Here is a 24,560-nt window from a genome sequence, read left to right as displayed (position 1 = left end):
TTTCAACTCCAACTCTAGTCTGAGGACCTGGTATGTCTTTAAAAACTATTGGTATTGTTAAATAAAATGCTATTCCACTGCAATACACGATGACTTAACACCTTGAAAAACTGGGTGTCACTTCACATGACCTGAAGGGTACAGTTTTATGATATTTAAGATTATCTAGGTACTCTTAAAGGTTTTCCTCACTTAAAGTGAATCCACTTGAAGTATCCATGAAAGAACTTACCTCTTCCAGAAAAGGAAGAATGAATTCATTTGTTTTTAAGAATAAAATAAACTTAGGATGGCATACCAGGTACATTTTTCTTTCCAGTGATATGTTCCAGTAATTTCCTGGAGGGTGTTCTCACTTTCACGTAAGCGGTGTAGTGGCCTCCTCTCATTGAGCCACTATGTTCCACTACGCCATACAGACCATAGAGAACTTTATCTCCCACACTTACATTCTTTTAGACAAAGAAAAAAAAACTCAAATTAATTAGTAATATTTAGTGAACTCTTATTATAAGGAAAATTAAGTCAAATGCAAGTCCTACTTAAAATAAGAGCAATGCATATTAAAACTACACTGGCGTACTTTCCCACCTGTATTAGACCAGCAAAATGCAAAAGCTTGACAACATTCTCTGTTGGCTGGGCTGTGGGGAAAAGAGTGCTCTCATATGGGAACGCAAAGGGGTACACTCCTATTCAGGGATATTTCACGTTATCTAGCTAAGTTACACAGGTATTAACTCTTGGATTTATCGATCCTTTTTCTAGGATTCTGTCTCACAGGAACATGAGCAATATGTAAAAAGACATGTACCAGACTAGTGATTGCAGGATTATTTGTAATATCAAAAAACTGGAGTAGACTCAAATCTCCATAAATTGGGGACGGGTTGAATAAACTATAATGCATCCATACAACAGAGTACTATGCTGCTTGAAAAATGGAGTGCAGACTATCTCTAAATACTACTATGAAAAAATCTCCAGGATACAATGTTAAGAATAAGGTAGAAAAAAAGGATACCTATTGTAAGCTATAATTATTAAAGAGGGGAGATGCAGATATATATACCTGTTTGTTTACATTTTTAAAAAAATAATAGATGAATAAACAATAATTTGAAAAAATGGTTATCTATAAAGGGAGGAAAGAAATAGATGGAACAGACATGGAGAAAAACTACACTTGTTTGAATTTACCTTGTTTTATACATTTGACTTTGGAACTACATAAATATTTTATGTAATTATTAAACAAAAAAATTTTAATTTAAGTAACAATTCCTAAAAATGAAAATTTAAAAATTAAGCAAATGAATATCCAGTTGGTGGCATAATCACTCAGAGAGCAACCACAAGGGTCATGTCAAAAGAACCCAGGAGCCAACTTGAAGTGGCTCTCAGTAGCCAACAATAGACCCATTAGACTAACGTATTAGACCACAAATTAAAAGAAAAGTGCAGTAAATTGAAATATATTTAATGTGTTTAAACCCATAAATTCATAATGATAAATTAACTGATCACAGTTTGAGGATGACAGTGAATTAATTCATTACTCTGAAAACTGGTTTAAAAGGGGGACGGGGAGAGAACTGAGCCTTTACCCTGCCTTTTCTGTAAGAACTATACCATAAGATAACTAAATAGATGAAAGGAATTTCTCTTTATATAGAAGTATTCTAGCAAATAAATGAAGAAAGAATTACAGGATTACCATTCTGTAATTCTTAATGAACTCGCTGAGCAACACTCGTTGCTAATATCACAGAAAGGCAACTGGCATTATGTGCCACCTGATGAAAGAACAGAACACTCCCTGTGAAATAGCCTTACCGGGAGTGGGAGGAATATCAAACCTGAATCTGTTCAAGCCTCTCTTGGTCCAACTACCTATCTGTAGGAAATAAAGAGGATAGAGGAATAGTCATCAAAATCTAAACTATAGGAAACTACCAGAAAGATGATCCAGTTTCTTCAACAAATAAATTGCAAGGGGCAGAGATGGGAGAGGGACACTGTATATTAAAAGGGACTAAAAGATATTTTTCAATCATGATGTGTAGTCCTTACTTTGATACTAATTCATTTTGAAAATTTCATTTATTAGACAACTGGAAATATATACACTAGATGATATGAAAAAATTATTGTTAATTTTTTTAGTGTGAAAGTGGTATTGTGGTTATGTTTAAAAAGGTGGGGGTGATTCTTATCTTTTAGAGACACGTATAGGAAAAGATTTATGAATGAAATGATGTCTGATACCTGCTTCAAAATAACATAAGAGAAAAAAAAATAATGTAAGAGGAGGAAGTAGATGAGCATGTGGATGGGGCAGGACTGGCCATATATCTAAGGTCTGGAGGCAAGGTGATGCGTGCTAGAGGTTCATTGTACTGTTCTGTCTACGTTGGTGTATGTTGGAAATTCTCCATAATAGGTACTTCTAAAAAATATGTTTTTGTAAACTTAATACAGAGCTTGCTAGATATTTTGTTTACCAAACTATCAAATTCTATGAATACTGAATGTGAATAATTGACAGTGCTAGTATAGCAGATGAATTGGATTCACTGAAAAATTGCATTTAAGATATTTTGTTTTGATTGATCAATGTATTGAAAGTATTAAGTTCAGTAAGTTTATGTACCACAAATCCTAGACTGCTAACCAGTAATTGTGAGCAGGACAACATGTTAGTTACCCTGGAACTGTGTAGTTCCCTCATGGAAAGCAAAGTCATCAATTTCACCTACAGAGTTCTTACATACAAGTACGAGCAATTATAAACCAATTTGCTTTCTATATCTATGTATTAAAGTATTAGTAATTTTAAAGTATCATACTCAGTTCACAAGTACACTATTCTCAGTAGTGTACATGAAATGGCATGAAAAACAATGCACTAGTGTATTGATTTACAGAAGATAAAGAACTCTTCAACTGCTAAAACTACTGTCAAGGACATCATTCACAGGGAACAGGAGAGGGCACAAAATCTGCTTACTTCTCTCAGCAGCTATCTGATTCTAGTAGCATTTACAAGCAGCTCTGATCTTCATGAACATCGTGTCTCACTCATGCTTTATGCATCTTTTCAACTTATTCTATCTCCCAAAAGACAAAAGTGATAGTGTGTTAAATGTTGAATGGAAGGAAGAAAGGGAGGGAAGGAGGGGGAGAGGGGGAGAGAGAGAGAGAGAGAGAGGGTGGGAGGGAGATTGGAAGACATGGCCTAATAAACGATACATAGGATATTTTGAAGCATGTTATTTGCAAGACAATTAAATATCTTAATAATATACTATACCTTACAAGTAGCAGAACAGAATGGTGCTAAGTCAAGTGTCAGTGGAAAATCTACATGTCTGTTTACTTTGCGAAGACTCAAGCCAGCCTCAAAAAAAAAACCAAAAAAAATTTTTCTTAATGTAACAAACTTAATCTAGATCATTGCGTTTGTTAATTAAAACCAAAAGAGAAATCCTAGAAGTTTTTTCATAGATATAATAAAAATATGACTAATGAACAGTCCAAAACTGATATATGACTAAGTTCTCAATTAGGTTTCATAAACTGTTATTGCAAAGATCATTCATTTACATGGGTATTTTTACCACAAACAATATGAAAATCATCGCTTTCACTGTGCCTTTCAACACTTACGGGAAAATAAATTCAATGTGATAGAAGCTCAGCTACTGACACATATGCTATCATAAAAATGTACTCAACTGAAGAGTCAGGAGTCTGGTGTTCTAGGCCTAACTCAACGACTGGTTAACCGTTGTCCTGACTCTAGACAACCTCATCTAGATCAAGGCACAAAATGGGTATAAATGGATTAGATTAGGTCCTTTCAGTTCTAAAATTCAGTGATATTCATTCGTTAAAAAGAAAAAAACCTGAACACTCAAATCATTTTGACAGTAAAAGTAAACATTACATATTATATAAATCAAAATGAATATTCATATTGTTAAGCAAGCTCTATTTCTTTCCCTATTTTTAGTTTCCAAAGGCAGGCCTTGAAAAATGTACACTTTGCATTTAAGTAATGATAAAAATTTGCTGATAGACCACCAAAGATATTGGATAAGAAACCCACAAATAGAAATAGACTCTCAGGCTTCCCTGGTGGCGCAGTGGTTGAGAATCTGCCTGCCAATGCAGGGGACACGGGTTCGAGCCCTGGTCTGGGAAGATCCCACATGCCGTGGGGCAACTGGGCTCGTGACCCACAACTGCTGAGCCTGCGCATCTGGAGCCTGTGCTCCACAAGAGAGGCCGCGACGGTGAGAGGCCCGCGCACCGCGATGAAGAGTGGGCCCCACTCTCTGCAACTAGAGAAAGCCCTCGCACAGAAACGAAGACCCAACACAGCCAAAAATAAATAAATAAAATAAAATAAATTTATAGACAAAAAAAAAGAAATAGACTCTCTTGTAATAACAAGATACTTAAATCTGAGATGTTTGGGTAGACAAAATTAACAGATGTAACCTTTTACGCAAAGCTTTCATGACTTACTTCAATGACTAGTCTTTTTATTTGCATACTAATCACATAACTTTTACTACAGATCTGTTGCCTATTTCTTACCTTTAAAGAAAAGAAAAAACAAAACAAAACTTATTTTTTGACCAAAATATAGCCACATAGCAATTTGTATTTTCAAGTAATCTTTAGAAGTCTTAACATGATATCAGACATGAAATTATGAAGTTATATGTCAGGAATAATTATTTAATCTGTATTTAATTTGTTTGCCTCCTTTCTTCTCATCAGGTGACCTCTATAAGCAGCTGATACCAGCATTGTCTGAGATCATTTCAGGCCAATGTGTCCTCCCCAGACAGTACTTTGCTATTGAGAAATTACCCCTTATTAGAAGAGAGTTCTATCAACACTATTATAATCTTTGCCAATTTGGACAGGCTAAAAAAGGAATCTCACTGTCATTTTATTTTGCATTTGTTTTGCTGGAAAGAGTGGACCTTTCTTTCATACTTTCTTGGAATTTTTACTTCTTCTATGAACTGTCAATTCATGTTCTTTACCATTTTATTATTAGAGTCTTGATATTTTTCTTATTGATCTTTAAGAGCTCTTTACATATTTACAATATTAATCATTTGCAATATTTATGACAAAGAGCTCTATCTCGTTGAGATTTGCCTTTCAGTGTTGTGGATGTTTCTGATATACAACTCTAAAGTTACTACAGGGAAACAGGTTTTCAGGGACACTAAAAAACTAGAAGCGAAGACATTGCTTAGAGAATCTAATCCCTAAAATTCACAGTCCCAGAGAATGAGAACATGGCTTTGCAGACATTACATTTAGCCTGAGAACAAGAAGGGACCGAGATATCTATAAAAATCTCCCTTTAAGGGCATGAATTCTTTCTGTAAGTTGTTCCTAAAAGGGATGCAAGTACCAAATATAAAATAACTGTGCTACATCATTCTCAGATCTGGCATGACCCTATCTCGTTCACACAGAGTCACTGCAGATATACACCTATTTCACATTCTGATGTAATGAGACTCAATACATCTGCTTCTGCTCTCCATGGCCATTTCATTTCCACTGGGTTTCTGTAACGTTGGCTATAGAAAATCAAGAACCTACTCGAATTTCCGTGGATAGGGATGGGGTATAGAGAAAAATTTCTTCCTGCCCATCTGTGGCCCACCTGAAATGTTGCAAATATATAATCAAATATATATATAATCAAATCTCTTCCCTTGAGATTTCTTTCAAGGGTTTTATACTTAGAAAATCTTTCACACAGAGGTCAGATTAATAATTTTCATCAAGTTTTCTTCTAGTCTTTTGATAATTTGTTTCATACAATTAAAAAACATTTATCTGAAAATAGTATTGATATATATGGTCTAGAAGGAAGCTCTAAATTTTTATTTCTTCAAACACCCATCTTTCCTAAGTCCTTTACTGAGTAATCTAGCCTCTTTCCCAACTGATTTGAGATTCATCCTGTATCATAACAAAAGAGCTTTAAATTATACTCAAATTTTACTTATTGACAATTCTGACCATACTGTTTTAATTATTAAAGTTTCTTCCAGAGAAACTTTAAAATCGTTTTATCAAATGCAAAAAAAAAAAAACCAGAGAGACAAGGCATTGAATTGAAACTATAAACAATTAGATAAAAACTTGATACATTTATATTTAGGTTCTCTCCCATTAGTCCTACAAGAGTGGGGCCTGCCTTGCAGCCCTTTTTGCAATTGGTCCCAGCCAACCACACCCAGCCCAAGTACCTCTCATTGGAATGAAAGCTTAGAAAGTTATGTGTACCTTGTTATTTCTCTGCTTCTAAGGGTTCTTAATAAATCTTATTTTCCATTCACACACACACACGCATGCCACTGAGGTTCCGACCACATAAATCTTCAAATATTGTGAATTAAACAATCTTATTTAGAAAAGTCTTGTAAGCTATTATGGATGAAAAAGCAATAAATCTTATATGACAAAAATTTTTTTTAAATATTTATTTATTTATTTGGCTGCACCAGGTCTTTGTTGTGGCGGCACGTGTGATCTTTAGTTGCTGCATGTGGGCTCTTAGTTCCCTGACCGGGGATGGAACCCAGGCCCCCTGCCTTGGGAGCACGGAGTCTTAACCACTGGACCACCAGGGAAGTCCCTCATATGACAAATTTTTAAATTCAATAAATTACTGTCTAATCCTTGACAGTAATTTACAAGACTTAGGGCTCTGCAAAACATATGATGAAAATTTGTATAGTGCTACTAAAGGGAATTTACCTGATGAAATCTTTTAAGATGGAGAATTAGGATAGTTGGAACAGCAGAAATGAGCAATTGCTTCCTGGCATTAGTATAAACCCCTCCTGCTTTCTTTTCTGCATAAAATACAAGATAACAAAGTTACTTGTAAATTTCCATCTTATACATTATCTACCCTATAATACAGTAAACATTTAAATAGAAGCATCATACCACATTTTCAAAAATGTTAAAAAAGAAATTAGACCTCTGATTACAGGGAGCCTCTACTCGTTCCCAAAACTCCACTAATATGAAAGGGAGTTTTTTTTAAGGCACACACTTATAAGGAGAAAGAATAGGGGAGGTGACACTTGCAACATAACTTTGGAAACTGGAAAGCAAATAGACCAGTAGTGACTTATGTCAATGCCCACCAGTCAACAAACAACAGAAACACACCTGTAGTTGAAAAAACTGGGTCATTACTCATTGCAGTGAAAAGAGATCATGTTATCATGGGAATGATGGGTCATTTCAATAAGAGGTTGTTAGAAAAGACTTGTGATAGGATTTGAATATGGCCAATTGCATATTTAACTTGGATTAATATAAGCTGGCATTTCTTCCTCTCCCATCTAGACATTTCTTTAATTACTAATGTATTAATCATGTCTTTATTCTGATGCTTTGACATCTGGAGCCTTGCTGACACTGGAAAGGGCCTTTCCCAGATCTAGCTAATTCCTAGATACTAAACAACTTAAGTGTGCCTTTCATATGCAAACCAACCAATCCAAAGCCCATACCCCAACCATCTCCTTTACTGAGCTCTAATAACTCTAGGCCACTATTCACCTGCCCTAATCACACCAGAGCCAGCTAGGGACAGCCCCTATACCGCAGAGTCCACTGAAATTTTCAAAACTAGTCAATCCTAAGCCTGTCTATCCTGCCGCATCCATTCCTTCCCTTAGAAACCACAATAAAGGCTCTTGCCTGCATTTTCCCCCTTGCTCCCTCTGTCTCCTGACCAACGCTGGTGCTTCCCCTTGTGGCCCTGTGTGGCGTGGCTTAGCATGCCCCCTCCTCTTGGGAACTATAAGTAATAAACTATCTTTTCAGTGGCAATCGTCTCCTTATCTGTTAGACTCATCATACCTGAATAATAAAACCTGCATTTTGAAACAACTAGTCACTAAGTAATCAGAGTGTTCTCTCCATTTAATCAAGGTTAGAGGTACACCAGAAATTTCTTACTTGACATATCTCCCTTTTCTACTTTTCTCTGGTCAACAAAACACAGTTATTAAATTGCTAGCTTTATAACATACAGTTACTTAAAATCTTCAAATTTATATCTTATGGTATGACTTTACACTAGATTGATGGGATTTATGAAGAACATTAATCTCACTAGTGTTGTAATTTTAAGTTTTACAGAAATTTTTTCTGGAAAGATTTCAGATAGCTAGTTCCCTGAAATAAGATTATGTGGATTTGCATTTTCGAGGCAGAGATGGATACTTCCTGTCCTTCAATTTATTTCAACAAAAATCTACTGAAAATTTACTCTGCCCAGTCAGTGTCTTCAGTGTTGAGGTACAAATATGATAAGACAACCCCTGCCTCCAAGCAGCTAAAGTATGCAGACAAGGTTCTTAGGCTCCTCTATGTGGGATCTATAATCCACTCGTCACTGTTTATCAGATAATCCATGAATACTTTTAAAAAATTAAGCTAAATATTTACCTGCAGAACTGGTTTCCTTTGGGTACTTCTGTTTCTTTTCAGTACAGTTCTCACACAGAAGCTTGTTGTTCCCCATTAGTAATTCCATAGATGTAAACTGATAGAGACAGGACTGAATTGAACATTCTTTAGAAGTGGTTATATAGCTCTGAGAAAGGGTCTGAAAAGCATTTTGGGGGCTGTGAGACACCATATGCCTGCCCTCTGAAAAACACAAATTATTCAAAACGTTTAGTGGCTGATTTTCTCTGTCAAAATCCCTATCTCCAGTCACAGTGCTGCTCAAATGAAGTTCGGAAATAGCTTCAGCCACTCCCTCATCACCACCGTCACCCTCCTTGGCGAGTGGTTCGCTCTCTGCCGGAGGGCGAAGGTGTCCATTTGTGTGCACGTAGTATCCACTGCTGGACCTCAACAACAAAGTCTGCTTCGGAGCGCTTTCGGACTCTGACGCCTCACTGTCAGCACCAACACTACTTCCAGAAAGGCTGGCTTCTTGTTCGCTGCCGTCGGTAGGGCTTTCAGTCAGAGTCGACTCAGTGTTCACGACGCTTGCGAACAATGAAGAGTCTCTATTCATTTCAAGGTTTTCATTTTTCTGGTATATGACAACAGCTTTATCTTCTCCAGATGACAATTTTCTTGTACGTTTTCTGCCATGAATTAGTTGATTCTGTAAGTTGATAGTGTTTTCAGAGAAAAGAATCTTGTGACCTTACTGAAAATAAATGCCAATAAGTCTTACTTAAACATTCGACAATTTCTAAAATACTATTTCTAGTACCTCTGAAATCCATTTCCTAAATCTACCCAAACTACAATCAATAGAAGATATGCTAACAAAAAAGCTCTAATTTAAAAATAAACTTTTATTTTATTTTATTAAGAAACCGACAATAATGGTTACCTATTCATGGAGAGGGAACAGGACTTTTGTAGAACAGTGCTATGAAGGAGGCTTTTCAAGTGTAAACCTTTGCATAATCTCTGTAGTTTTGCCCCTTAAAGGACCTTCTAACAGAGTAAGTTAAATCTGGTAATACATCAATTTGCCAAGTTAGTACAAATCATATCATGTAAAAAAGTTTTTTTTTAATGAAGTGCAAACTCAGATTGATGTCTTTAAATGTATACGGCATAATTCATCAACCAGGTATGTCCCTAGAGAAATAATGGGTCTAGACAATGGTCATCAATGACTGATAACATTACAGAAAGAGAAACACCAAACATGATGTGCACCTCCTGATGGAAATACACACCACCACTTAAAAGTTTTTTTGCCCAAAATTAAATAAATAATCAAACTTAAACCTAATAAGGTCTCTAGCTCTAACTGCCTTAGAGAGGAAACAAAAGGAACAGAGGCACCTCTTAACAACATGCAGATGAATTATTGCATGCAAAATGAATTACCACAACATGCAAACTGAATTACTATAACATGCAAAATGAAACACTATTGATGTGGGAATGTGAGAGACTGCTGAAAAAAATGATATGATTTCTTCAACAAATAAATTGCAAAGAAAAACAAAAGGTGGAATCTGTGGGTTAAAAGACATTTAAAAGACGTGGCGATCTATAGATCTTTTTTAGATCCTAAATTCAAATATGCTTTCAAAAGCAAAAACAAGTATTTTATGAGACAACTGCAGAAATTTTAATTATGACTAGATATTTATGCTATTAAGAAGTTTTAAATATTTTAGGTACAGTAATGATACAATGGTTATGTCTTTAAAAAGCATCTTTTAGAGATATACATTTAAGTATATGATATATTTGGGATTTATTTCAAAATAATCTAGGATGGTGAGGAGGAAAATGTGGGATAGATACAGATAAAACATGGTTAGCTGCGAGATGATAACTATGACGCTGAGAAATGGGTACATGGGAGTTTATCATACTTCCTTACTTTTGAAATTTTTATTAATAAAAAGTTTTAAAAAACTGATGCCTCACAAATGCATATAATCTTACCTTATCTTTAGATGAAGTATGCTTCTTGGTGGCTCTAGGTTGATGAGTATTTTCTATAGTAATAGGGCCACTGTATTGACCATTATCCGTGTCCTGTAAACTTCTATATTTACTCATTCTCCCCAAAAGTACAGGTTTTGAAACCTATTAGATACCATATATAAAACACAAAACTTCTTTAGGAAATAAATTCTGGATATCATCTACTTTTTAAAATTTCTAATTCGTTTGAAATGTAATTTCCTAAACATTAATTCTCAAAATATGAAGCATAAAGGTTTAAATTCCTTGAGAATAAGAACTATATCATAGGGGCTTCCCTGGTGGCGCAGTGGTTGAGAATCCGCCTGCCAGTGCAGGGGACATCGGTTCGAGCTCTGATCCAGGAAGATCCCACATGCCGTGGAGCAACTAAGCCCGTGTGCCACAACTACTGAGCCTGTGCTCTAGAGCCCGCGAGCCACAACTACTGAGCCCGTGTGCCACAACTACTGAAGCCCGCATACCTAGAGCCCATGCTCTGCCACAAGAGAAGCCACCGCGATGAGAAGCCCGCGCACTGCAATGAAGAGTAGCCCCCGCTCCCTGCAACTAGAGAAAGCCCACGCACAGCAACAAAGACCCAATGCAGCCAAAAATAAATAAATAAATAAAAACTCCAATATCACGTACACTGTACAAACTCAATTACTGTATATAAAAAGTAATGACGCTCAGATATCTGATAATATACTCAACAAATGCCTAAATATATGAATTTATAAATGCCCTTCAAAAAAGACTTAAGTTTTTTTCTCCTTACCCTTTCTTCTATTATAGGAAGTGAAATATCAATAAAAGGATCTTTTACTGTGGAGATCTTAAAAAGAAAAGATATTGAGAACTTCAGTTAGAATTCTAATATAGACAACGTAGTTTTGTAAAGTCTTAAAGAAATCAAACTTCCTGGGCAACTAAAATCTTAAGTTAAAAAACGTTCCTGGAACAAACAGTAATTTAATTGGGTATAGCAACACATATTGTTAATCAAAACAAGATATCCCAAAACGTCAATAAATGCAACCCAGTTGAACTTTATAATACTGTTAATATGACTAACCTGTAATACTTAAAGTAACTTTAAAATAAACTGTGTTTAATAAAACTGATTAACTGAAGATATAAACATATTTTTGGTGAAATTATGGCCATAACATAAATAAAATATGAAATGTTAAGAAAAAGCCATGAAAAAAGCCAGAGAGCTTGACTGTGTTTTGTAGATTCTTTAGGATAATTCCATTTTAAAAGATACTCTCTAGCTTGTGAAAAAGAAATCAACTTCTACGTTGAATATACTAAAAATTTAAGTGGGGTTTGACCACTGAACAAGGTGGGGCTTAGGGATGCGGATCCCCATCCCACCCAGCCGTCAAAAATCAGAGTATAACTTTACAGTTGGTGCTCAGTATCCAGGGTTCCGCATCTGCAGATTCAACCAAATGCAGATTGTGTAGTACTGCAGTATTGATAGCATTTATTGAAAAAAATTTGCGTATAAGTGGGTCCTTGCAGTTTAAACCCACGTTGTTCAAGGGTCAACCGTAATATCATGATGACACGTTCTGTGCTTCAGTATGACAGGCTAGAAGGAAATATAATATATAATTCTGACTTTATAAAACTGGAGAGGAAAGGTACTCCATAATCTGGGACAGGAAGATGGACATAAAGACTCTCTTTTATGATTAAAATCTGACAGAAGTTGAAACCTATTATACACCACACGCTTTCAGAAATATTCCTTACCAAGCAATTGGAAACCTATAAAAATTTATACATTCTTTAAGAAGTTATTAAAGTACAGATAACATTCAAAATGAAAATTATCACTAAATTCAAAGGTGTCAAGTCTGCTTAAAAAAAACTCCAACAAGTCAAATAAATGTAAACTTTAAAAGTAGATCAGCCTAAATTACGTTATGACATTAAATTATTTCTATTGGGATTACAATTTAGGGCAATGCATAATTATATTAACATAGTTACTCTCTTTGCAGAAGTTTCTCTTTCATTTTCAATCCAAATGAGTAGCTAACACATTGGAGCATATTAAAACAGGCTAAATGAACTTCACAGGTGTGTCAAGAGGAAAAATTAGATAACATAGTTACTTAAAAAAAATTATACATTATGTTTATTTTCTAGGAGTGAAGGATATATTTTTAAAAGACTTTTAAAAACTACTGTGTAGTCATGTGTGACAAATAAAAATAAATGACTGCTGATGATTACATGTGAAAGAAAACAATAAAAACAATGTGACCATAATCTATTCCATGTTGAAGTGAATTCCAAAGTACCTACATTTGCACATTCTTCACACATGACCGTGCTAGTTAATTCACCAATAAAGATACGATCTATGAAGTTCATTTTCACACCTTCTCTTCCATATGCTGTAAAAATAATACTTTTAATGCAAAAAACATGTCAACCATTAACTTAACAATGTAATAGGCTTTTTTCCCATTGAATCAAAAGAGATCTGAATAAGGCAGATATCCAGGACCATATTTAATAATATATTTCACTATATGATGCTATAATGTCTTTCTCCTTTACAATTCCACAGAGAAAATGTGACTATCAACTACTGTAGTCTCAAAGAAATAGCAAACTGTTCTTAAACTTAAGAAGTAAAATAAGTAGAGTATTAACCACTATTGACACCACACTCAACTGCTCCCACTAAACCCTTTAAAGCCTCTGTGCCTATCCTAGAGGTAGATAGAGGGATGGGAAAAGAGATTATGATTTAGGACTACAGATGCCAGGACCATAACTATGGAAACAACAGAGTAGTAAAAGACAAGTAAACACTGCATAGGATAAAGAACTAACATGGCAATTAATAACTCAGTTATATATGTAACTCCTGTTACATAAAAATGTTAAAATTATTCTCTTTGAGAAATATTTATAAATAAAAGAAAATTATGCTTATGATTTGCTTCAAAGTAATATGTAGTTGGGGGAGAAGAGATGAAACATAATACACCATGAATTGAATGTAACTTAAGCAGGGTGATGGGCACACAGGTACATGGACTTCATTATACTATTCTCTCTAATGGAAGTTTGAAATTTTCCACAGTAAACCATGGGGAAAAACATATTAAAAAACCTATTCACTCCTCTTTCAAACTTCTCTTCTATCCTTTTTGGATCTCTACCTTCAAATCTCATGCAATCGTTTTAAATCATTTCAGAACGTTACTTGAAGCACTGAATGACAGAGCAGACTTTTATCTGGCTATATCAATAAATATTTATTAATTATGATAACTATTTAGAAGTTATGTTAAACTGAGATGTTTCATTCACAAAAATTGTACAAGGGATTGAAAATAGGTTAAGATTACAAAACTGGAAAGAAGTGAAGGAAAAAATGAGCAGTTATTCTAAACACGCACTAGATGGCACTATCTGAAAACAAGAGAACAAGTATACTTGAGAGTGTATTTTTCAAAATCTTGAACCTTTAACTGCACATAAAGTTTTGTCATATACAATCATAATGTATGTATATTTGTTTATAAATTATAGACGTGTAGTATGTACACATAATGCTACCAAAAAAAAAGATGTTAAAAAAGAGTAAAATACAAATAATATTTTTAAACATTTTCTATAAATGATGACTACACATTACCACTAGTTACTATCTCAAGGCAGAATATACTTTCCAGACAAGGTAAATCGTTAATAACATGGGATATAAATCCACACTTAAATACTGATCACTGTAAATGATCATCTTTGATTAGTTAATCATTGTTTCTGCCTCATATTTTGGCTGATGAAGAGTCAACATTAGAAGTAGACATGTATGCTTGATTTAATAGTACTCTTGTAAATAATGGTTTCCTTGCAGGAATTTTTGGAGCACTGAAGCATTTTGTCTAGTTAAGACTAGACAATATCCATAAATCCACCTATCTAAGCACACTTCAACTGCAAAATGACACAATATGATAAAAGTGAACTTCTAAGCAAGGTTGCTACTTTCAACAACCTTTCAAGTCTCCCATAAGATACTTCACTTAAGGGCATCAGTGTCAATCTGTATATTTGATATTAGTTTTACTTTTTAAAATTCACATGGATTCTAACATTTTCTTTCTATGACTCATTAGACTTACCTTGCAGCCACAGGAGTAAGTACACCCTCCTTTTAAGGCCATTAGTTCACATAATGCTCAGTTCCTCTCCCTGCCCCGAAAAGAAACTTATAATATTTTCTTCTAGAAAAAAGTTTTAATAGTGAAAGAGTCAACATACCTTTGACTTTTTTTCTAGTTTCATCATCAGCAGTTTTAGTAGTTGGGTTGTTAAATGCTTTGAGAATGCCAGCTTGTATTCGCTATAAAACAAAGTAATAAGAATTTATTAAGAACCTATACTAGAATATATTCTTTCAAAGCATTATTTTGTGTTCCTGTAAATAGAATCCGGTTTTAGGGACAATCAACTCAAGCCTCATCCTCTTAATAAGAGGAGGACTTTCAGACAGCAAGGTACAGTGGATCTCAGTTCCCTAGTCTGTAAAATAAAATGACTGAATTTTTTTAAAAATTAAATATGTCCTTTCTTCTAGTTCTAAAATTCCATTAATGAATAATGCTCTAATGCCAAATTCTCCCCCAAACAAAAGTCAAGATTCCCAAGTTTAGGTTCTCTCTTGGGTTTAAAGAATTTTCCTCAGTCGACAAAAAGCAAGCAGCCTAGTCTCATTTTGCTTATAGGTTTAGAGTAAGTTCTCGTTTTCCCTTCTCTCCCCCATCTCTCCCCGTCTCCTGCCCCCTCCCTCCCTCTCCCCCACTCTGTCCCTAAAATGATTTACTCCTTAATTAGGACAAAAAGTAACAAATAGACCACAGGAAATTTCTTACCTATGAATAAAATCTTAATATAAATATATAAGAAGCTATTAAACTGGTCACTATGACCTCCATGTAGATTATTTTACTTATATACATAGATGACTAAAGTCCAGAATATTCTCCACAGCAAGAAGACGATCCCAAATCTTAATTGTTGTTTTATTTGAATTTAGTTGTCAGTAACAATCATGTGTTAAAGTCATTAGCAGGTTTTAGTAAATGATAAGGTTTATGGTTCCACATCTCTTGCATGTGTTTTAGGAAAGATCCAACCTCACAAAAAACTCTCAGAATAAAACTATATATATTCCAAAAATAAAGACATTTAAGCTAATAAATTATCATCTTTTATACTAATTATGGTCCTACTTAGTAGATGAATTTAATCTTCTTTAATTCACATTTTAACAGTGGGGTGAGGGGAAAGCTTATTAATTATTCTTCAAAATATATTTTTTAAGTAAAGTCTTAATCACAGGTTTTCATATATGTGAAACCACTGTTAGACCTGGACTTCTTGGTGTGAAAATGATACATAAATCTGCTGTTAAAAAATTATTATGTCAGAGAAATTAAACCCAACTGCAGACTTCCCAGAGAATAATAAAACTTTGCATATCAGAATCCAAGATACGTTCCACTGTTCAGAAGAAAATTCACAGCTTTATATATTTAAATCAGTTGAAAAGAATAAAAACAAATGAATTAAGCAGCCAACTTATAAATTTAGAAAAGGACATCAAGCCAAACAAAAGTATAAGGAAAGAGTTAAACAAGATAAAAGTAGAAATTGAAGAGAATAAATGAATCGAAAGCTGACTCTTTGAGTAGCAGGGATAAATAAACCTACCAACTAATCTAAATCAAGATAAGGATGAAAAGCCCAACATCACACATCACGAAAAAGGGAAATCAATAACAAAATTAAAGACTTTGTAAGTAATCGTGAGAGACCACTTTGCTCAACTCTCACGCAATTACATTTGAAAATTCAGGAAAAAAAATAGATAATTTTCCGAGAAATTAAACCCAGAAGAGACAGAAAATTTTCCAGCTTTCAAAGGGAGGGAAAAAAAAGAATACTGTTAAAGTCACTGAATTAAGTACTACCTACAAAAAGCTCCAGGTCCTAACAATTTCACAGAGGAATGTCACTAAACCCATGTTCCAGGGCACAGAGAAAGGGAAACTTCCAAATTATCTTCATAAAGCATAATATTGGTACCAGAGCTGACAGAGTGTACACACACATATCAATATCACTCATGAAAAAATTCTAAATAAAATATCAGCAACAGAATACAGCAGCACATTAAAAGAACAGTACAGTATGACCAAGAGGCTTTTATTCTAGTAATGCAGGGATACTAGGGAAATCTATTAATATAAGCCATCATATACACTGAGAAAAAAATTATAAGATCAAATCCCTTGATATTCCCTATTCACTACTATTATTTACCACTAATGTTTTAGTTGATGCATTTGATAGAAAAATAAATGTCAGAGGTATAAAATATAAAGGAGATAAAATTATTTGCAGATGATATGACTTTTTACTTGGAAAAGCCAAAAGAACCAAATGAAATAAAATACTACTATAATAATAATAAGAGAATTTAATATGGAGTATATAAATATAATGAAGTAAATTGCCTTCACACACACAAACAAAAGCCAGTTAGAAGATATAGAAGATGGACCTAGAGACTGTCATACAGAGTGAAGTAAGTCAGAAAGAAAAACAAATATTATATACTAATGCATATATGTGGAATCTAGAAAAATGGTACAGATGAACTGGTTTGCAAGGCAGAAATAGAGACACAGACATAGAGAACAAACGTATGGACACCAAGGGGGGAAAGTGGGGGGTGTGGTGGTGGTGGTGGGATGAATTGGGAGATTGGGATTGACATGTATACACACTGATGTGTATAAAATAGATAACTAATAAGAACCTGCTGTATAAAAATAAATAAATAAAATTCTAAAAGAACAAAAAAAAACAACAAAAAAGAAGATACAGAAGAAAATAACCCATTTATAATAGCAACTAAAAAGAAAATAACTAGGAATAAACTAAACAAATGTGTAAGATCTGAATGAGGAAAACTTCAAAACACTTCTGAAAGAGACAAAAGAAAACTTGATCAAATTGAAAGACACACCGTATTCCTGGACAGGTCCTACCATTACTAACATTTCAATTTCCCCACCTCCCCCACTCCCCGCCCAATTTATTCATTTAACACAATTCCAGTGAAAATGGCAATAGTATGTATGAGGTTTAGGGTTTTGTTGTGTTTTGTTTTAATGTGAGAGGTTGAAGGGAGAGATCGGTTCTAAACTAGATATGGAAAAATAAATAAGAATAGCAATGAAAACTATGGGGAGGAGGGGAAAGTGTAGTAAGAGTTGACTGGTCCTACTAGATTTACTAAATGCATTAAAATGTTCATAATTGAAAGTATGACTCTAGTATTCAAACATATAGGCAAACAGAAACAAGGGGAAGTTGAGAAATAAACCCAAAGGCATATGAAAAATTAGTATAATTAGGTTGTGACCAATTTAGTAGGAAAAGCATACTATACCGTTTGGATAGGATAGCCAAATGGGAAAAAAGGAAATATCATGGAAAAGGATAAATTTCAATGGATCAAGATTTAGATTTAAAAATTAATCATAAAGAAGAAAACATGGGAAAACTCCTTTATAATCTTGGAGTGGGAATGCCTTTTTAACTATGACTCAATAGCCAGAAGCCATAAAAAAATAAAAACTTTAAAAAAGATTTTTAAATTCAAAAAAAAAATTTTAAGCTTTACATTTAAAAAAAAGCTACTGCCACATTATAAGCAAAATCAAAACACGAATGACAAACTTGGAAACATATTCCCTCCCTAGTACACAAAAAGCTTTTAGAAATCAGAAAAGGATCAAAACCCAGTAGAAAAATGGGCAAAAAAATAACAGATGAAAAGATATTCAGCTTTGTTCAAAAAGAGAGACATGTACACTAAAATTACCCTGAGATACCATTTTCTACCTATCGGATTGGCAAAAATTTTAAAGTTTGATACAACAGTATTTTGGTGAGGTTATTGGAAAACACTCTCCATATATGTTATGTTGTGGCTAGAGTGAAAACTGTATGCCTACGGAGGACAATTTGGTAATAGCTATCAAAATTCCACATGCATGCAATCTCATTTCTATATTTATACAGATATACTTACACACATGCAAAATAACATATATACATTATTCATCATAGCATTGTTCATAAAAGCAAAAATACTGGAAACAACATATAAGCGATAATTGATAAGGAAACGGTTAGAATTGGTTAAAAAGGAATTGGTTAAAAAAAAAAAAAAAAAGACACTTCCTATTTTCTGATATGGAAAGATTGCTACAATATCCTACCTGATAAAAAGGCAGGGGCATATATAGTAAATGTCACTTTTTGAAAAAAGAAAGGAAAAAATATGCATATATGTGTGTATATATACATATATATACATATATATATGTATATATACACCACCAAATGAGAGCATAAACCAAGAAAGACAATAATGTGGTTTACAGGCAACAGCAGGGCCAACACATAAGAGAGGCAAAGGGAATTTTCAGGAGCACAGTGAGGAAGAATTCCAGAATGATGCCTACACATCTAATGTGGGAGGCAACCAATCCAGATTGCAGCAGTGACACTTAGGATATGGACGTATTGTCGACACCAAGATCTCTTCTGCCATTCTACCATGTTTTTAATCTGAGAACAGAACATACAGGGAATGAGCTGCTAATGTTATTCTCCCCTCCGTGCCCTGCTGCCTGGATCAGCAGAGGATACACATTACCCCTCAGAACTGTTCTGCTCGGGCCTATTCCTGACAGCCCTGATGTGGGCCATGATGAACTCAGAAGCAGAAAATACAATACAGAGCAGTCTCCAACCTTTTGGGATCAGAGAGCTAGTACCTGGTCTCTTCTACACCTCTGCCAATTGACTTTGACAGGCATGGCTCAGAACACATTCATGATCTGGCCTACTGACTTCCCCAGAAAGAGCTCTTGTAAACTCTGGGAAGCCAAAGCCAGACTATGTTCCAGAGATTCTCTCATCTTTTTGGGGGGAAGCTTCATCCAATAATGGCAATAGGTTTGTGCTTGCTACCCAGTTTTATAAAACTAAACAATATATTATTTAAGCATACAGAGGTAGCTCTCAAAAACTATAAGAAAAAGCAAGGGAATGATTTCTGTAAAAGTCAAAATAGTGGTTGCCTCTGATGAGGAAGAAGTATTTGAAAAAAAGAAGTAGGTAGTTTTCATGGTACTAATAACATTCTTTTTCTTTTTTTTTTTATAACTCTGGGGGTGGTGGTAGGGAGAAGTGCTAATAATATTTATAATAATATTATGCTTTAAACCATATGTATATTGGTACACATTCTTCTGTATGTGTGATATGTTTTACAATAAGTTTTTAACACCCTCCCCCAATAATTATGAAAGTGAGTTTTGTTTGTTAACTAGCCTATGATCAGCACATTTTATTTCGTAAAACGGCTCACTATTCTCTTCAAGTGTTATTTTGAAAGTTAATGCAATGTATACCTTACATATATACAATGTAGGGTATAAAAGTGAACATACAGCAATCCATACCATGTCACACTCTCCTGAAATATACTTATATGTGAAGGAAACTGAAATAATGTGTCCCAGAAGCTATTAAATACTGAAATAATCTCCAATTCAGACTCAATAAACTTGAAAATTTATATAATTTTGATATTGTCTAAGCTAAACTTGACTTTTATACCTTGAAAAGAGAACTTATTAAACTAAAATATGAAAATTAGAATGGTGTGAATTCCATGTAAGAGAAACTTTTAATGGACTTAAATGAAAGATGCCAATAAATACCCATGTTCACCTATAAATATTTAATATAACCGTAAAAAGCCTCTCCAGCCACTAAAGATAAAGCCTCTAATTCAACTTAGAAGTCTGTAAATTTATTCTACAATTTTGAACATTCAGACGACTTTCAATAGAATTTAATGAGCCTTTACCATACTGTAAAATGTAAGCTATGATATCACACTTTTAAAAAAGAGTAAAAACAATTAAGCTGTTTAAATTATTGACTTTTAAACTATTAGACTTTTGTTTTTTTATTTTATCCTCGCCACAAATTTATATTCTCTGCTCTAAACTGCTAAAGAGTTAGTTAATAGGTAGTTCATCAAGCTGAATAAAATAAATAGGCTTAGGTCCACCTCCAACCTTTCATTGTTGCGCTTTGAACCATTTAGGTTTAAAAAAAAAAAAAAAAAGACTTTGGTTAGGGAGTGACTAACAACCACGGCACATTAATCATTTAGCAGTACCCATGTTCGACTAGTTCAAATCTTCATGTTAAACTTCTTTCAAAAATAATGCAAACACTCATAATTTAAGTTAGCTGAGATATTCTACCTTTAAAATAATCTTACCCAGTAACGTATTAAAGCGATATATCTTTGATAATGCAAATGTAATTATAATTAATTTAGAGATAGCTCAAATTAAAAGGAAAAAAGTGAAGAAGCATGTATTTCTAAGGTAAAAAGACTGCCTATAAAAGAAGTTCTTATTGTGAATTTGATTTTATTTCACACATAAAAAATTTAGAATTTTTGCACAAATGATCCCTTTAGCTCTCTACTCAACAAGAGCGAGTTATATTCCTCAACTTCAGAGTCATAAGAAAAAGACCCTAATGAAACAATATGAAAAGAGGTCAGTAGTTTTTAATCATCACTAGAAGAGTCTGGTGGCAGACATACCGCTGTAGCCTTCCTTCAATCAAAAAACACATGGCAGAGACAAACTACAACAGCTGCCCGATTAACAGCTGCGGAGTTCCCAGGCCAGACAATGCAGCTCTTGCTTGCGTACTCACTGTAACTGACTGGCACGACTGTCCTTGCTTACGAGACTGAATAGATCCACAGACTTGACATTTTAATTCTGCCACACCATCTAAAACCCTCAAATAAAGGAAGAAAGATAAGAGCTTTCAGAAACCAGTGTTTCCTGCTGTACTGCCTGAGTTTTCAAGATACTGTGAATCATCATAATGCATCATCATGACAAAAGAATAATTTAATTGTAACAAAGAATGCCATCAAGTAATAAAAGTAAAACAGAAAAAAAATTATAGGGATAGATTTTATTGTTTTATTTGTAATATAAACAGAGAAAAACATTGTAAAGAGTGACTTTTAATTCCATTTACAATGATACATGACCACCATGTAGCAAATGTATCCTGCAAATCATAGGGGAAAAAAATTATTCTAGCAACTGATGGTTTGAATTAATCCTAAAGTAACTACTATGTCATCTATAGGCTCAGAAGGTCATAAATGCATTTACTACTCATAACACAAAGACAGAGCATCTCTTTCCACCTTGCTACCTTGTATCAACCCCTTCAATAAGAGTATCAATGTATCATAGTTATTAAATCAGAGTTAACTTTTTTCAAATAGTGAAATAATTATGGTTAAATTTTAAATAGCAAGCTTAAAAAATGGGTTATTTATACTAGTCACTAATGACCAAGCATTAAAATTAAACTTTAATAAGCAGTATTGGATAAAATTAGATAATTAGTTTGGAGGTCAGAAAGACTTAAGTTTGAATCTCCATTCTTGATATCAGTTTCTAGATCTAAGAAAATGTGATCAAACATTAGCTCAGGGGGATTGTGTTAATGTCCCAAAACTTAACTAATTACAAATCTCTTTACTGACTTTTTTCAAAACAAAGTACAGGTAAAACATAACGCAGAATTACCCTGTCAATTTAACAGTTTATTCAAATTATAACATATTCAAAGTAACTGCAAATCCCCAAGTAACTAGCTAGTATAACTCATTTAAGAGACTTTGTTTTCTTCCCAATTCAAATTCTCAAGAAATACTGTCCATTTAAAGGGTAAGCACAGGGAATTCCCTGGTGGTCCAGTGGTTAGGACTCGGTGCTTTCACTGCCAGGGGCACAGGTTTGATCTCTGGTCTGGGAACGAAGATCCAACAAGCCATGAGGCCTGGCCAACAAAAAAAAAAGGGCGTGGGGTGGGGGGTAAGCACAGACAACATATTCAACAAACAATCACTGAGCACTACTGTGTGCAAGGCACATGGGATACCATTCCTTGAGGAGAGCACAGCCTAAGAGAGATGATAGACGTAAATCTAAATAGAAGGTAGTAGGGTTCATAATCAAAATACATAAAAATAGATGGCAGAAAGGGAGTGACACCTTCAGAAGTTGAATTCAACTAATTTAATATGAAAGTCTAACAACAGCCAGTTAAGGATAGGATTGTAATATACACTGTTTGGTAGCAGGAGGGTGTAATTAACTCATTCTTTAAAATAATTTACGAAAAAATATTAGAACCATAACTCTCTCTTCACTGAAAACTGGCCATTAGGAGTAAAGAAACACTACAATGTTATGTACAATTCAAACAAAGTAGAATTTTTTTTTTTAAAAAAAAGGAGGGTCCGCCCTGCCTAGTAACATAGTAAACACCTACCACAAACATATCAGCACTTCATTTTCACCTGGTTGCTCTACTACCGTATTAATATTTAGATTAAGAAGGGTATTCACCTTGAACAGAAAACAGGATTTCACCTGTTATTAACAATTATGATCGGCAGGGGCTGCCCAGGGTGCTATGTTGAGAATGATTCTGAGACTGAACCCTGACTCAGTGGAACTGTTATGAATGATTAGCAGGGTCTGCTATGAGAGAGAAAGGGAGGAAGTGGAGGATATGTGCCGTGTATTTGATATCTTGCATCTTTAATATCTTGTATTTTCTCTGAAAAATTGTATCCTATTTGCATAGGACCCCACCAAAAAAGGTGAATATAACTAATTTAATATTAAAGTCAACCAACAGCCAATCAATTAAGGGACAGGATTACAATAAACCCTGTTTCAGAAATCTAACCAGTCCTTTTTTACTCAGAAACAGTCCCTGATCCAGGAGGCTGGGACCCCAATTTCCTGGTTCCTGAGTGGACTGCAAACCAACGTGGGATAATGGGACTTCTCTCTTTTGGGAATTTAGAATTGGGATTCACAAGCAGCAAGCCATGGTGGTCAGGTGCTACCATTCAGACAGGGAAGCAGAGAAACTACTCTGTCCGCAGAGAGATGGGTAAAGAAAATCTATAGAGCCAGAGAAACTGGGGGAAAAAGGAGAATACTTTCCGGATTCCTGAGAACCTTCCTGTCCTATATCCCCCTTTATTTGGATTATTAGATTCCCTTTTCTTTATTTAAGCTAGTATTAATTAATTTCTGTTATTTATAGCCAAAGGGCATTAACTAATAAAGGGTAACAGAGTTGTGAAAGAGTGAAAAAATAATCTTCTGGTAGAAGGGGCAAAAAAGTGGGGGGAAGAGAAGAGTAAATAGAAGTTTTTTAAAAAGTCAAATTACTCTCAACCATACATTAAAATTTTGGTAAAAATTCCTTCAGCTTTGTACCCTCTTCTTAAGAGAATATGTGATAAACACAAACCTGACCTTTGTTTCTTCTGTCCTCACTGCATCGAGCAGATAATGAAGAAGCTCCTGACTGTCCTGTTGTTGAAAACTTTTAAATCCAGGGGCCCTATGGTTTAAAAACAAAACAGGAAAGAAAAAAAAGAACAATCATTTTATCAACAATATATTATTATTATTTAAAATCACCTTGAAATAACATATATTCTAAGATTTAATTTACTCCTTTTTCTATAAATAGAAAGACAAAATGTGATTACTGTTCCAATTAGGATGAGATCTTCAGTACACTGAGAATAAGATGGCTAAACACTTATTAAGCAACTACTACATGCCAAGTACAGTACATATGTTAAGCTTCACATAATCCTGAAACAAGCTTGGAATGTACTATTTTCTTTAGCTTATATAAGAGGGTTCAGAGGGACTATTTAATTTGCAAGGTCACACAGCAGGTAAAAAAACAGTATTCAAACCCAAGCTACTGTGATCTATTACCTTCCTACCTTATATAACCAAAAGAAAAGCAAGAGATTA

At 34.3% G+C, this 24,560-nt stretch overlaps 1 protein-coding gene across 11 annotated transcripts in view; it reads right to left on the bottom strand.

The window, feature by feature from the left end:
• USP45 (ubiquitin specific peptidase 45) overlaps positions 1–24,560 on the bottom strand; it is a 70,534-nt gene that overhangs the window by 3,647 nt on the left and 42,327 nt on the right. For 5 of the 11 annotated variants that reach the window (XM_059941519.1, XM_059941523.1, XM_059941520.1 and 2 more), the window contains 9 exons: positions 24,045–24,132; positions 14,827–14,908; positions 12,850–12,941; positions 11,306–11,362; positions 10,504–10,647; positions 8,518–9,190; positions 6,805–6,902; positions 3,314–3,400; positions 299–452 (listed from right to left, as the gene is read on the bottom strand). In XM_059941519.1, the coding sequence (XP_059797502.1) occupies positions 299–452; positions 3,314–3,400; positions 6,805–6,902; positions 8,518–9,190; positions 10,504–10,647; positions 11,306–11,362; positions 12,850–12,941; positions 14,827–14,908; positions 24,045–24,132 (1,475 nt within the window). Of the gene's footprint in view, positions 1–298; positions 453–3,313; positions 3,401–6,804; positions 6,903–8,517; positions 9,236–10,503; positions 10,648–11,305; positions 11,363–12,849; positions 12,942–14,649; positions 14,758–14,826; positions 14,909–21,713; positions 22,546–24,039; positions 24,133–24,560 lie in introns of those variants that run through there. The other 6 variants (XM_059941524.1, XM_059941525.1, XM_059941526.1 and 3 more) reach the window with 6 other exon arrangements.

The sequence above is a fragment of the Balaenoptera ricei genome, chromosome 12, assembly GCF_028023285.1.
Source record: "Balaenoptera ricei isolate mBalRic1 chromosome 12, mBalRic1.hap2, whole genome shotgun sequence".
Taxonomy (NCBI): Eukaryota; Metazoa; Chordata; class Mammalia; order Artiodactyla; family Balaenopteridae; genus Balaenoptera; species Balaenoptera ricei.
Note: the sequence above shows the minus strand (reverse complement) of the source record. Positions and strands in the feature narration are given on the sequence as shown.